The sequence below is a fragment of the Camelina sativa genome, chromosome 4 (assembly GCF_030686135.1).
Source record: "Camelina sativa cultivar CO46 ecotype springtype chromosome 4, ASM3068613v1".
Lineage (NCBI taxonomy): Eukaryota > Viridiplantae > Streptophyta > Magnoliopsida > Brassicales > Brassicaceae > Camelina > Camelina sativa.
The window spans coordinates 30,339,436-30,353,754 of NC_141883.1; the positions used below are offsets into that span (position 1 = coordinate 30,339,436).

The 14,319-nt window shown below is 33.2% G+C and overlaps 2 protein-coding genes, 1 non-coding gene and 1 pseudogene across 4 annotated transcripts; 3 read left to right on the top strand and 1 right to left on the bottom strand.

Moving 5' to 3' along the window:
* The first annotated feature begins 221 nt into the window (after positions 1-221).
* On the top strand, positions 222-1,542 carry LOC147946347 (zinc finger protein 11 pseudogene; annotated as a pseudogene). Its single transcript, XR_015596205.1, has 2 exons — positions 222-537; positions 631-1,542. The product of XR_015596205.1 is annotated as a zinc finger protein 11 pseudogene (transcript).
* Positions 1,543-3,359: 1,817 nt separating this feature from the next.
* On the top strand, positions 3,360-3,430 carry TRNAG-GCC (transfer RNA glycine (anticodon GCC)). Its single transcript has one exon. It is a non-coding gene; the product is annotated as a tRNA-Gly (tRNA).
* Positions 3,431-5,933: 2,503 nt separating this feature from the next.
* Positions 5,934-7,785, top strand: LOC104782752 (LOB domain-containing protein 16). Its single transcript, XM_010507766.3, has 2 exons — positions 5,934-6,472; positions 7,267-7,785. The coding sequence occupies exons 1-2, from the start codon at positions 6,170-6,172 to the stop codon at positions 7,696-7,698; spliced, it is 735 nt and encodes a 244-aa protein (XP_010506068.1). The 5' UTR covers positions 5,934-6,169; the 3' UTR covers positions 7,699-7,785.
* Positions 7,786-11,218: 3,433 nt separating this feature from the next.
* On the bottom strand, positions 11,219-12,246 carry LOC104782754 (LOB domain-containing protein 17-like). The gene is made up of 2 exons (XM_010507768.2): positions 11,885-12,246; positions 11,219-11,769 (listed from the first exon to the last, which is right to left on the bottom strand). The coding sequence occupies exons 1-2, from the start codon at positions 12,161-12,163 to the stop codon at positions 11,299-11,301; spliced, it is 750 nt and encodes a 249-aa protein (XP_010506070.1). The 5' UTR covers positions 12,164-12,246; the 3' UTR covers positions 11,219-11,298.
* Positions 12,247-14,319: the final 2,073 nt, after the last annotated feature.

A 14,319-nucleotide genomic window follows, 5' to 3' on the forward strand; every position in this document is an offset into this window, starting at 1 on the left:
TAATGAAGAGATTTGTGGAGCCAAGATGGAATATGATGAAAATGAAATGGCAAAGTGTCCTGCAAGATATTGACACAAAATATTAATGCAACACAGAGTTCCCATACCACAATAACATTGGTCTCAAGTAACTTCTAATAATAGTAATAAGCAGACACATTGCAGGCATGAGCATCATGAGTAAGTAGCCTCTATTCAATTCCTCTCTCTCTCTCCCTCTTAATCATGAAACTACCTCTTTGTCTCTTCCTTTTTCTCTTATTTCTTTTTTATCATTTACACTCAATAAAATCTAATCGAGCATAGCCTATAGCTATACTCATTATTCTCCAATATATCTGACCAAACATGTAACAGACTTAAACCCTAATAAATGACCATCCGTACAATGCACCTCTCCCTCTCAAGCAAAGTTAAAAGACCACCTTCTGTTTTGTTCCCCTTTGACTCTATATAACACACAGTAACTCCTCTGTAGCTATTCTTCCTTAGATCCTCAGCAAACTCAAACTCAAATATCTCATCTCTATATCTACGGTTTTCCTCATCCTCCACTCTTATTCTTTCTCACTTATGAGTTAGTTTATACAAACCATTATTATACATAACATGTTTCTTTATATCATGCAGGGGAGTATCATCATCATTCACCACCAGATTCATATCACCTGTCTATTGGGGAATATGAAGAGGACACATTTGGCAAGTTTCAGCAACCGAAGCACAACCAGAGAAGAAGAAGAAGAAGAAGAAGACACTGATGGTGATCACAACAGAGTCATCATGAATCACTACAAGAATTACGAAGCTGGGCTGATCCCATGGCCTCCCAAGAACTACATTTGCACCTTCTGCAGGCGAGAGTTTAGATCTGCTCAAGCACTTGGAGGCCACATGAATGTCCATAGAAGAGACAGGGCAAAACTCAGACAGATCCCTTCTTGGCTATTCGAACCTCAGCACCACATACCAATTGCAAACCCTAACCCTAATATTAGATCTTCATCTTCCGCTTCAACAACACCAGCTCCCCTTGAGCCTTCCCTAACCAACCAGAGATCCAAAGCAACTCCTTTTCCTTCTGCCCAGTTCGATCTCTTGGACAGTACTACTACTCGCTACGGAGGTTTGATGGTGGACAGAGAGAAGAACAAGAGCAATGTATGTAGCAGAGAGCTCAAGAACGGTGTCATGATCGATGCATGTAATTCTATAAGATGTGAGATAAGCCGTGGGGATCTGATGAACCAGAAAGATGATCAACTCATGGGGTTGGAGCTTGGGATGAGTTTGAGGAATCCCAAACAAGTTCTTGATTTGGAGCTTCGACTTGGATACCTTTAGATTCATTTGATTAGTAATTTTAATTAATATAAGCAGTATATGCATGGTATAGCTGAGCAGTGAGCAAGTGATTGTGATTGCATTCAGGCTAATGGAGGTCAGAAAAAAAAAATAAAGTTGAAAAAGCCTCCAAATTTCTATATAGGTTTGTAGTTGTACCTTTTTATAAAGAAATATTTATCCATGATTTTACCAACAGTGTTTACATCTCTTAATTAGAGGCTCAAAGTAATCTTAAAGATGGCTATATGTAAAGTTCCAGTATAATTAAGTGTTATTTTCCTATTTTTTCCAAACAAGAAAACGATATATATGTTGTGTTTTTTTTTAAAACTTGATAATCAGACGATGTCTGTATATTTAAGTATTATATTTATTATTGGTGTTAAATCTATCAATTTGTTGGCCAAAAAAAAAACTATCAATTTATATCATCCTATTTGTAAATTGTATAATAAAATTACGTGCAGTATAGGAGCTAGCTAGGAAAGATTAGAGAAAGTGGGTTGCATGTGTATGAAGTATTAAGAAAGACAAAAAGTGATAAAGATTGCATTATTATAGAGATGGGTTGATACGACACAAACGCATGCGACAAAGTGGTACTATGAATCATATAAAGATGGATGATGATCAATTGACTCATGAATAGTTAATGTTTTCATCTTTTACACTCACCATCACATGTATTAATGCTTCTAGCTTTACATACATATAAGTACTTAATGGTGTATGTGTTAATTAAAAAACTGTCCGATACAAAATGAGGATAGTTTTCTTACTCTTGTTGCGAAAAATGTCTATAAATTATAACAGATTCAGTTTATAGCTGAAGAGCCGTTTGGACATGGAGACTTTTTAATATGAGTTTGCAAATCAAATCAAAATCGAGATGAATAGATCTAAAAATGCTATTATATATGCCATCACCCATCAGTCAAGAGTTCAACAACTCATATCGACCAACAAAATGTTACTATTAAGTTAACACAATTCTGTACTTTTTTTCCATCACATAAAAATACACACGTGTGAGTGTGTGCATGCATATAGGGATTTGTTCCTGCAATTAGTGCTCTTTTGGTTATAAAAATTAAACTCCACATATATCAACTATATAGGTATATACATCTTGTAGAGTCTGTAGTATACGAAACATGAATGAATGTAGAGAGTACGTACAGACAGATCAAGAGCCAAGAATGTAGGAGACAAGGTTAGAAAATTAGAAAACAAGTGATGTGAAAAGGTAACAAGAAAATGGAATGTTTTGGTCAATACATTTGGGATGTTTGTGGATTCCCCATGAACAAATTAAATCTGACATTTTCCATCTTCCCAAACAATTTTAATTTAATATACAATTCATCATCACCTTTCCATTTTTAGATTCGATCACTTTCCACTCTAATCTCTACGTTCCCTTCAATTCTTCCCTTTTCCATGAATAATAATTACAGTGAGTTTATTTGTGTTTGAGTGATGTGAAAGCTAAGAGAATTTCATCATGCACCCTAATATTTTTCTTCTGCTTACAAATTTGCTCCAAAAATTTCTTGTGTTTCTTAAAATAATCACCCACCTTCCATTGAAATTTTATTCACACCCGTACCGCCGTCTTAAATAGATTTGACTCTAACTTCTAGTAATGGTGAGGAATTGATTTGAATAATCCTAGAGATTATTTGGCTAAAACTGCAAAAATTGTAGGTTTTGTTAACTGTCCAATCACATTGACTTCTGTCTCTATCTCAAAATCACATGCTTTTAGTTATGTCTTCTCACCGGTTCATTCAAGAATCTCTTTATTTTGTCTGAAGTGATTGTTCTGAATCTGATTTGAACCGTGTGACATACATAACTCATAATATGATATAACTGGAGTTAAATGTGATAAGAGTTTGTTCATCGGTTCATCCTTCGACCAAAGAAATCAAAAGGAAAAATGAGAAGAATCAACTTAGAGTAAACAAAACAACCGATCACTTGCACCTTTGGAACATCTAAACATCGAAGCACCAGTGGTCTAGTGGTAGAATAGTACCCTGCCACGGTACAGACCCGGGTTCGATTCCCGGCTGGTGCAATTCTTTTGAAAACCAACCCCACCCTCTATGTTTGGGCTTTAACGGCCTTAATGTTTTTCATCTGTTACCAGACTTTTGCCCACATGAATTTAAAAATTGCATATAGCCATGGAAAATTCAAAAATCAGAAATTGAAATTTGTAAACGACGTTGGCACGTTGCAATGCAAATAATAATATTTGAAAAAAAAAAGATTCGAGAAAGTCCAAAGGGAAGTGTAAGTTTTAAATACAAAAGAGACATTTTTGCTCAAGTCAGGCGTGATGGAGAGAAAGAAACCTCCCAAGTGATGTATTGATTTCACCACAAGTTAAGTTCTTATGTCTTCTTTACTTATAAAGCTAGCTATGTCAACAAATATTCTTCAATAATTTATTATCTAAGACGAAAAAGAAACGTATTCAGGGAAACTGCATCTCAACAACATGTTTAAATTACCATGAGCACAACTTACAAGGTTTTAACTGGGATTATGGGAACACACTAACATGTTTTAAAGAATTATTTTTTTAAAAAAATTGCCAAGAATTCTATTCTTTTGATTTTGAATATCTGGTTTTTTCTGGAACACCCAATAAAACTAAAAATATGAAATAAATGGCTTAGCATGGTTCATGTACAAAAATGACATGCATAAAAAAAAGATATCACCAAACATATTGACGTTCTTATATGATAACAAATTTACCAACTAAAACCATATCCGAGTAATTTTAAGAAAACGAGCATTAAGTGAAAGTCACATGCGCACACTATCCTAATCGCATCACACGATTTCCCTCGTGTACAAAATCCATAAGTGCATGATATTAATATTTTTTTGGGTAACATTATTAAAATTCTAATAATCTCCTCAGGTGATTTGAATCCTAGTCTGTACCAGCTACACACTCACTCCATCCATGTAACCAAATATTCCCAAGCCACCTACGCAGATCCAGCACGATCAATCAAAATCTTAAGAGCTTTTAGTGTATTGTTTTGTCATAAAGGGACTCTAATCAGCTTATAATTACGTAATTAATTTAACGATTAGACAACAAGAATGGGTTTCAAAATACATTCATGGCATTAACATTTGTCGGTACATCTTTACCGGCATTTGCCGGTTCACCCGGTCCCCCACACATCACGACAAACAGCAGCAGTTCCGATGTCCGGCGTTCGGCGGAAGAACTTATAAATAACTTTTCTACAATTTTAAAATAATAAAAGAAGATAGAACAAAATAGATTATTAATTGAGTTTGCTTTGAAGCTCCAAGAAACCAAACGTATACACGAATATAAAATAATACGATAAAAAGGGATAGGAGACCTAAGACTACCTCACTACTAAAAATATGGACCTTTTTCTATAGAAATCCACGAATGAAAAGAAAAATAAGTGGAACTAATTAAATTGAAATCGAATAATTGTATAGAAAAAAAATTGAAATCCAATAAAATAAAAATCTCATGTTGCAGTCTCCATGATTGATTGTCTCCCTAGAATCCAACATGTGACCCTCCATTGTCTACCATTCACACCCTTTGGCTCATTCGATAATTTTGGACATTAATTGCATTCTTTTTAGGTATTTGTAGAAATTATAAAACATGATCTCAGTTAATGTTAATGGTGTTAGCAAAATGTTGTTATTTGTAGACAACGCAATTCTTCATATACACTTCCATACTGTATATAGTTCATGATCTATCAACGGACGAAATATAGTGTTTATATGTGAATTCAAAGCTAACGTAAAGCTTGTGAATGGACTAAATGTATTTTATGGATCCGCTACGTACGTACTAACATTAGACAACGTAACATTTGATTCTAGCTTGAGAGATTATAAAAATCAAAAAAAAAATTTAGTGAAGACTCTAGATTGATTAATGGCTCGAGTGATTTGGAGTTTGTATATATTTTCAGCGAGACTTCAAATCAAGATTTTGTAAGGATTTGCGATTTTTTATTAAGCGGAAAAGCTCTTATTGAAGCATTTCAAAATCGGATCACATATTTCGGAAGTATCATCATTTATAGGATTCGTTAATAAATCTTTTTAGACAATAGTGGAAGTTGTGTTCAAGTGTTAAAAAAAAATGTAAGTTGTGTATGACTAAAAATACACAGAAAATGAAATACCCACTATAGCATAAAATTCCAATTCTAATATAGTCAAAACTCCATATATAAGAAGTGGAATATAAAAGAGGAAGATTATGTCATTCGAATTATAGTTTTATAAAATATTACAATATACATATAACCGAAACGATAAGTATGGCTCATACTCTAGTGATGGAGAATTTAAGGATTTTATATACAGAGATGACACAATATGGTAGACCAAAAATAACAAATTAAAATAGTATCATATAATATGTGATTGTAAATAATCATTGAGTGAACATATAAAATAAGTATGCCTAAGAAAAAAAGAAGAAAAAAGACCTCTTCTCTCTCATCATAATGTTCCTTTTATAAAATCCACCCAAAGACAACAAACACTTCTCCATCATCACTTCATTTCTTTTTATTTTTCCTCCATCACCATTTCCTAGTTCGCTCGTGCACATCTCCGACGACGATCCCAATTCTAAAACCATTCCTTCTTCCAATCCTTTCAACATCTCTCAAAAATATCCAACCAACAAAAAAAGGGACATAAGAAACCGAAACAAGGGAACCCTTCTTTCTTTTTGTACGAATAACATAAAAATCATCACTCTTTTTTGTTTGATTCGCCGATGGCATCTTCTGGTAGCGGTACAACGGCGGGATCAGGTTCACCATGCGGTGCATGCAAGTTCCTGAGGAGGAAGTGTGCATCCGATTGTATATTTGCACCGTACTTCTCATCGGAACAAGGAGCAGCAAGATTTGCAGCTATTCACAAGGTGTTTGGAGCAAGCAACGTTTCTAAGCTCTTGCTTAATGTTCCAATCCATGATCGATGTGAAGCTGTTGTCACCATCGCCTACGAAGCTCAGGCTCGTCTTCATGACCCTGTTTATGGCTGTGTCTCTCATATTTTCGCCCTTCAACAACAGGTAATTGACCGGGTAATCGTTAGTGACCCATGATTATTTATAGACTATTTGCTTAGTCACTACATAAATTTAGTGGTGGTTGATTGGTATGAGACTTCGTGCATATGATATTAATTGTTCTCAGAAAATCTTTATGAATTAGTAACAACTTATTTTCCCATCATATCATTTGCTTCACATTAGGGCTTTTATTCTTTTTTTTTTTTGCCTAAATTTATTAAAAGTTCGAAATCTTAATAGTTAAGAGTTTTTAGGAAACGTTACAAATAGGCAATCAGTATTTTCGTAAAACTTTTTTCATGATGTTTTCATTTCGTGTGTTTGTCATTTTCGACTCGTCAAAACCTTGTGTAAATGACACTATATTTTTCCGTTTCATAATTTTTTTTTAGTAAACGACACTATATTCTTTCCGTTTCATAAAAATGGATGTTTCGAATACGACACCATATTCTTTCCGCTTCATAAAGATGGATGTTTTGAAAAATTTGTGAATACTAGTTAACCGCTTATAAAAGTAAACATATATCTTTGGATGCATTTACTATTCTTGGAATATGAATCGCTATAAGTGTAAATTACTTACATATGTCCTAGCTAATATTTAGAAATACCATATCAATTTACATAAAACTGCAACATCTTATTTTCTTAGCACAAAGACATTAAATGAAGAAAAATAGACGATAACTTCATAATAAACGGAAGAAGCATATTCTATATATGTGCTTACAAATTTTGCATAGAACTGGATCAATCTTGTTTAACTTAGAGTTTTATGCGTTTATATATAGATGGCTTACTTGCAAGCGCAAGTCATGCAAATGAAGGCACAGATCGCTGGCCACCAGATGTCAGCCGCCGGAGATCTAAGAAACAGCTCGGAGAGTACTAACCAGTTTATGACGTGGCAACAAATTAGTGGCTCTCCGATCGGTAGTGCATACTCAACACCGTATAACGATCATCATCCTTACTACGGTCATGTAAACCCTAATAATCCGGTCTCGCCTCAGAGCTCGCTAGAAGAATCTTTCAGCAACACGAGCAGTGACGTCACCACAACAGCTAATGTGCGAGAGACTCATCAAACCGGAGGAAGCGTATACGGTCACGATGGTTTAGGTTTTCACGAAGGGTATCCTAACAAGAAGAGATCAGTGAGTTATTGTAGTAGCGATTTAGGTGAGCTTCAGGCTTTGGCTCTTAGAATGATGAAGAACTAAGATAATTTGGTAACGTATGTAGACAGACAGAGAACATAACATTCATGTTCACATGCATGTTATCATCAATAAAGATGTCTTCATCCATGTTTGCTTTGTAGTAGCTGAGGTTCGGCCATTGATCATTAACTGAAAGATTTGACTGGACAGTAATCTTATTAAATCGGTTTAGCTAATTGAAACAGAAATGATTTAGTCCTGATCGAATAAATATCACAAATCGTCTAAACAAAAATAAATAAATCAATACAATTAATAGGTTATAGTAAAAAAAACTAAAATAATTGTTATAGCTAGTTCAAGGGTTTCGAACTTTCGTTTGTTGATCAATATAGATGTTTATTGACTAATGTGATTTTTTTCACGCATGATTGATTATTGCGTCTCTTAAATTGCCCAAAAAATGAGTTTATTAAGTAACAAATTGAGGACTATATCCCACTCGACACTATAATTACTTACATGAATAAAATAAACCTAGGTAATGTCAGAAAGAAAAAAAAAATGTCACACGAATACAGAGAAAATAATATGACGGATAAATTCTATAAGTTATTATTAATAGAAATGCTTCTGTGCAGACTGAGCTTCATCTCCTATGAGTTTGTTTAAGGATTCGCTAAATTTTCATAAGTTAGAAATATAATAATTGTAGACGTGTGCGCGGCGGACCCAAGGGGTTGACTTTAGAAGACACACTTATTCGAAACTTTAAAATATTTCATTTTGATTGGTGTATAATTCATTATCAAATAGCGTTTAGTTGGCTCCTTACGAATTTTGTCTAGTTTCCGTGGAAGATATTAAAAAAAAAGTTGAAGTAATGTTGATTTATAATCAATAAGCAAAAAATATTTGAATTTGTCAAAAAAAATGATATTGTATTGAAATCTAAACTTAACAAAGACATTTTCTTACGTACATATATATGAATTAAAAGTTTTACATCCGTGTTATTAAATGTTAACTAACCGTTTAGTTTTAGCATCTCTATGAAGGCTAAAATCGTAGTATATGACTCTAAACGATACAAATTATATGTATAAGTCAACACTTTCACTATAAAAATATATTAATTTTATAAGGGATGAAACAATAAAGAAAAATTGTTGATAAAGAAAAAAGAATTTGGAGAACATAGGAGGTATGGATGTTATGATTGTCTGTCAGAGAAGCAAATCATCGAAAATCATATCATCTAGTATAAAATTACTAGTAATAGTATATAAATGGACCACGCATTGATAATACATTTAATAAACATGTTTACCTAACATTAACTAAGCAATGTCTTGTTAATTATGATAGCGCCAATCCTCCATAAAAATTGTAGTGGTCCTATAGACAAAATGTCCCCTAAATCGTATGCAACAATCACTTAAATTAAATTCAAATAATGATCTTTAATTAGTTTTACTTTGCCAACTCTAATCAGTCGCATCTAATATTAACCCGATTCCCCACCAAGAAGCTTCGATTGTTGTCATTGTCCACATCTAAAATCACAAGTGCTCTTTTAGTCTTTGTAAAAGGACTTAATGGTTTGTAATCTCGAGGTAACCTAATCAAAAACAGCTTATTAATAGAAGGAAAAGAACAAGTTTAGTTAAACACATGATCAATACTTTACGTAGAGTTTTAAAAAGGATCAAATAATAGCTCACCTGGTTAGTTAGTTTGACAGACATTAATTAAGTCTAGTTAATTTGATAGCCTGTCTTCTGTTTAACATTCGGTAAGCTACTCAAATATTCAGTAAAATTGTAAAATGTTTGATACATGTCTAAACCTTATTATTTTAGCATTAACATGTCAGAATGTTGGTCACTTCAACATGGAAAGTGTAGATTGGAAAATTTCGATAGCTTAACATTTTTATTTTTATTTTACGGGGTCAGAAAGACAATTTAACATCTCAGTACTATTCACAATGAACAGATTTCTTGAAATTTTCACTAACTTTGTGATGAATAGTCAACGATATACATTGACTGGAGTTGGATAACAAAAATGCACCACGTGACCTTATATATGGTATTTTATATATAATACTTAATATTTAGGTGGGATACATCAGAAAATTGTTTACAAACTCCAAACACGTTTATAATCAAAACTTTATTGTGGTTGAGTCGTGAACAAGAATACGGCGACGCCTGTTCTTAGTCAAGACATTTTATGTATGTGCGTACTTAATAAAATAATATCGACCTCTTCGAGCCCATTACCGAAGACAAAATTGTATTCAATTTCTCTCACTCTTTCTACTATTATAAGAATAAAACAGATCAAAAGCTGGTGGTCAAAGCATGATATCATCAATTCACCACTTAGACATTCATCAGGGACGTCTGTTTATTACTAGTTCATTCATATAAAAACTAAGACAAACCAATATAATAATGTTAAAGCAACATTGAGAGAAAGATAAAGCTCATCATAGAGGATTAATTGGATGTATAAAGGTAAATTACTAATTATGGTTATGATGATCAGAGTTCACAGTTCAGAGATAGTTTAATTATTAAGAAAAGGAAAAAAAAGTGGCTACATTACTATTATAAAATGCGTATATTTTAGTACAATGACATGTCGACTGACAGGGAATAAACACGAACTATTGTCTTCTTGTCAAAATCACAATTTGTTTCCTTTTTATTTTAAAAATGGTTAAAAAAGAGACTGAAACGGCTGGAGTTAACACACGTGGGTCCGTAGCTTAAGTACAATCGAAGTCTTTGACCGTTGAACTAAAATCACACACACACACGTGCGGCCTGCACAAGTCGTTTGTTTGTATGACCCACCATCTATTTCTTTCCCCAGGCCATTTAATTAATCAGTGTCATGTGGTGATGAAAGTGACTAGTGTGAGACGTTCTAGGCCCATTTAGTATGAAAAGCTAGCCTAATACGCTTTATAGTAGCAATCAGGGAGTTTTAGGCCCACTTATTTCTTTCAGTCAGCCAGAAATAATTTGAATGATAAGATAATAGTGTTTTTAACATTACTAATTTATAGAATGAAAATATGTCACACCACTCTAACTCACGAGTCACGACTCGTCACTCGTGAGTCACGAGCAGACATATTTAATTTAGAAAATCGTACTATTCTATAACAATTTGACAAAGCAAAACCCTTGACTTACAGAAAAAAAAAACACACACACACACACACAAAAGTTACAACGAAAAAATCGACAACATACATCGTACGTACAAAGTAAGGAAGAACCTTACGTGATTTAATTATAGCCAAAACCTTCTACAACTATATATAGCCAGATATATTAAAACAGTAACAATTCTTAGTTTAGATTCCAATAATATAAAAGGCGGAGATCATTAGGCCCTAGAGTGTCTAAACACACAATTTTTCCAACGCAGTAGCCAGTAGTAAGCTAAGCTGCTTAAGAATTTGTTATTTGTGGTTTCCCAATAATTTAATTGACTCCGATATATAAGCTCAAACTCAAATGGAAACTAAAGGAATAAAAAGACATAATACTCCTATAAAGTAAAATTATACTATATTTACTAATACATATCGGTTCTTGATCGTGTTCATTCATATCTTCACCAAAAAAGACATCACGACTACGGGGTGTACTCAAAACTCGCGGACAGTAGATCATTGCCGCCACCGCCATGACGATGTTGATTAAAAGTGTTCAAATGTTGATCCAATTCAGAATATTTGGAAAATTCACGGATGGTAGAGTTAATTTCTTCACTGCAGCCACTTGAGGAGTTGTAGTAGTAACTCGCTGCCGTGTTATCTCCACCAGCTCCGATGAATGACCTCGTCCCGGTTTGGTTCTGGTGGTAGCATGACGTCATGATATTCTTTAGATCAGAGTATTGCTCCGTTTCCAAACTTCCATTTTGATAATTCGAAGTGGTATGATGATGATGACGACGAAGATGGAGATCTTGAGGTTTTTGAAGATGTTGAGGCTTATTATCTCGATAGCAATTAGAGTTTTCTATGGATGGAGAATCTCTAGCCATCATGCTTTGTGTTGCTTGTTGCTTTAGAATCTCTAGCTGTGTTTGTAGGTTCACAACCTACACATAATACCAAGAAAAACTTAGGATCCATATTTCCAAATTCTGATCCATATATAAATGTCATATCAAAAATTCAAGATAAGGGTTAATAAAGGAAGTTATATGTATTTACTTGTTGTTGAAGGGAAAAGATATGAGAAACGCAGCCATAGATGGGGTCTTCACGGCGAGCTTGAGCTTCATAATAGATTGTAGTAGCGGCTTCGCGTCGATCTTCGAGGGGAAGATGAGAGAGCAATTTAGAAGCATTGCTGGCACCAAACACTTGGTGAATGGCTGCAAAATGTGAAGCTCCTTGTTCATGGCAAAAGTATGGGGCAAACACACATCCTTTTATACATTTCCTTCTTAAGAACTTGCAAGCTCCACAAGGAGAGCCAGAGCCCGTCATTGTGATGACTATGTGTTACTAAGTATATATGTAATGTAGGTCTTTAGTTTGATGAATGATGATTATAATTAACCTTGAGTACCTTTAAGAATGGAGGAGCATTAGCGTAGGGGATAGTTTTATAAATATTTAGATGAAGGTGGGTTTTCATATACTACTAATTACATTCTTTAACCAAAACTTGTCTGCTTAGTGGCATACACGTATCTCATTGTTAATTTTCATTAGTTTTTTCTTGAATTTTTGTTAAGATTAATTTACAATTGATCTAGATTTTTTATTTTGAAACTTGACTGAGACCGCACAGCCTCTTCATTAATCAGTGGATGTATTTAATTTGTGTAACTTATAACCAATGAGCAATGAAACGTATTTTTTCCCAAAGAAGGAGCCAAAAATATAGTAGAGACAACAGAGACATGTATATGGTATGTGATACGTCATACAGTTGAGTAGAGTGTGACACAGACATTTTTTTATTTAAGTAGTCTTCATAATAACGTTTCTAATTTTACGTCATAACTCATACGAATTAATCTATTATATATATATATCTAGTTCAAAATTAAGCTTTTCTCTCATTGTATGGAATTATGATAGATCGATAACCCTGACCCACATACAATATACTGCAAATTTAAATCGTATTTTTTGTTGTCAACAAAACCATTTAATTTTTGTTTTGAGGGATAATTGGAAATAAAGGATCACTAAAAAAAAGTTTTGTCCATATACACATTTTCTTCAAAATTGTCATTTTTACCTAAAATACCCACACAAATTAATAAATCTTAATTTAATAAGTTTCAAAAAGTGAAATATAAGAAAATATGTAGATATACAATTATAGAGGTAATATATTTTTTTACAAAAAACAATAAAAATTTATAAGTTATTTTTCTGATGGATAAAATTTGATATAAAACATTCAGAAAACGTTTTTTACTGTTCTGAAAATACCAGATTTTGTATTCTAACATTTTGTACATGTTATACTAATTTCAGAAAAGGTTTTTGTTCTAAATAGTTTAGTATTCCGAAATTCAAAATTCTACAATATTCAGAGTATATATTCTATGATTTACTCTATGTTCTAAACTTTTTAGTATAAACCTTCTACGATTTATTCTATGCTCTGAAAACGTTAGAATATGTTTTATTCTTTTTACTCTATCTCTGAGAAAATTAGTAGATATATACTACAGAAATATAGAATGTATACTCTGAAAATTTTAGATTTTACAAAATATAGAAAGTGAATATTTGAAAAAGGAAACTAAATATTGTATTTGTTTGTTAGGATTACGTTCTAATTTGAATTTCAAACCTAGAGAAGCTTATGAACATCGAACGCTATTCCCATGTTATGTATATAAGCTCAACGGTAAGTTTTAATTAGATAACCAGTAGATCAAATATCTAAAGTGTCACGTAATGAATGTGTTCCTTAATATCTTAAGTTCTACTTCTATCTGTGTAGGTGACAGGAGAATTACAAGATGATTTGACTTGCTGGGACCAGATGAAGATCCATTACATTGTAGTGTAAGGCAGGTTACGGATGAAAAGGCGACCAGTGTCAAGAAAAGTGTTAGAAAAATGTCTCCTTTAGCATAAGCATTAGAAAAATGCTCACCGTTATCATGAAACTTAACTGAGTATCTTGCTAAGTGAAAATCAATCACCTCAACAGATATTTTAAGAGTATCAATGAAAGACTTCTTAAAATATGTGATAGCAGCTTGAGCTTCTTGTTCATTACGAAATCCAATATAAGCAAATTGTCTACTTCTGCCATCATCACTGCAAAAGCTACGACGGTAATTATATAGAGTGATTCCAACATAAACACACACAACAAATTAGCTGCTGTGAATCTACAAGTATATATACCTTAAACGCATCAATTGCACGTCTGTGATTTCTCCTTTTTGTGAAAAGACATCTCGAAGTCAATCCTCTTTCACATATTCTGGCAAATGCTTAACGATTATCCTCGTTCCTCTTTCACAACTATGAAATACACTGCAAGATGAAGATGAATTTTAAAGTATGGTTATGAGAAGCAAACGAAAGTGAGCTATTTATAGGAGCAAACAAAAAATGATGAATCGCGAGAACAAGATGAAACAAATCAAGAGGTGGACGAATGAAGC

What these genes read in the sequence shown, in the direction of transcription:
- LOC104782752 (XM_010507766.3), top strand. Translation starts at nt 6,170, where the DNA reads ATGGCATCTTCTGGTAGCGGTACAACGGCGGGATCAGGTTCACCATGC. An exon ending in TTTTCGCCCTTCAACAACAG is followed by an intron (nt 6,473 to 7,266) that starts GTAATTGACCGG and finishes GTTTATATATAG; the next exon opens with ATGGCTTACTTGCAAGCGCA.
- LOC104782754 (XM_010507768.2), bottom strand. Translation starts at nt 12,163, where the DNA reads ATGACGGGCTCTGGCTCTCCTTGTGGAGCTTGCAAGTTCTTAAGAAGG. An exon ending in TCTTTTCCCTTCAACAACAA is followed by an intron (nt 11,770 to 11,884) that starts GTAAATACATAT and finishes TATTATGTGTAG; the next exon opens with GTTGTGAACCTACAAACACA.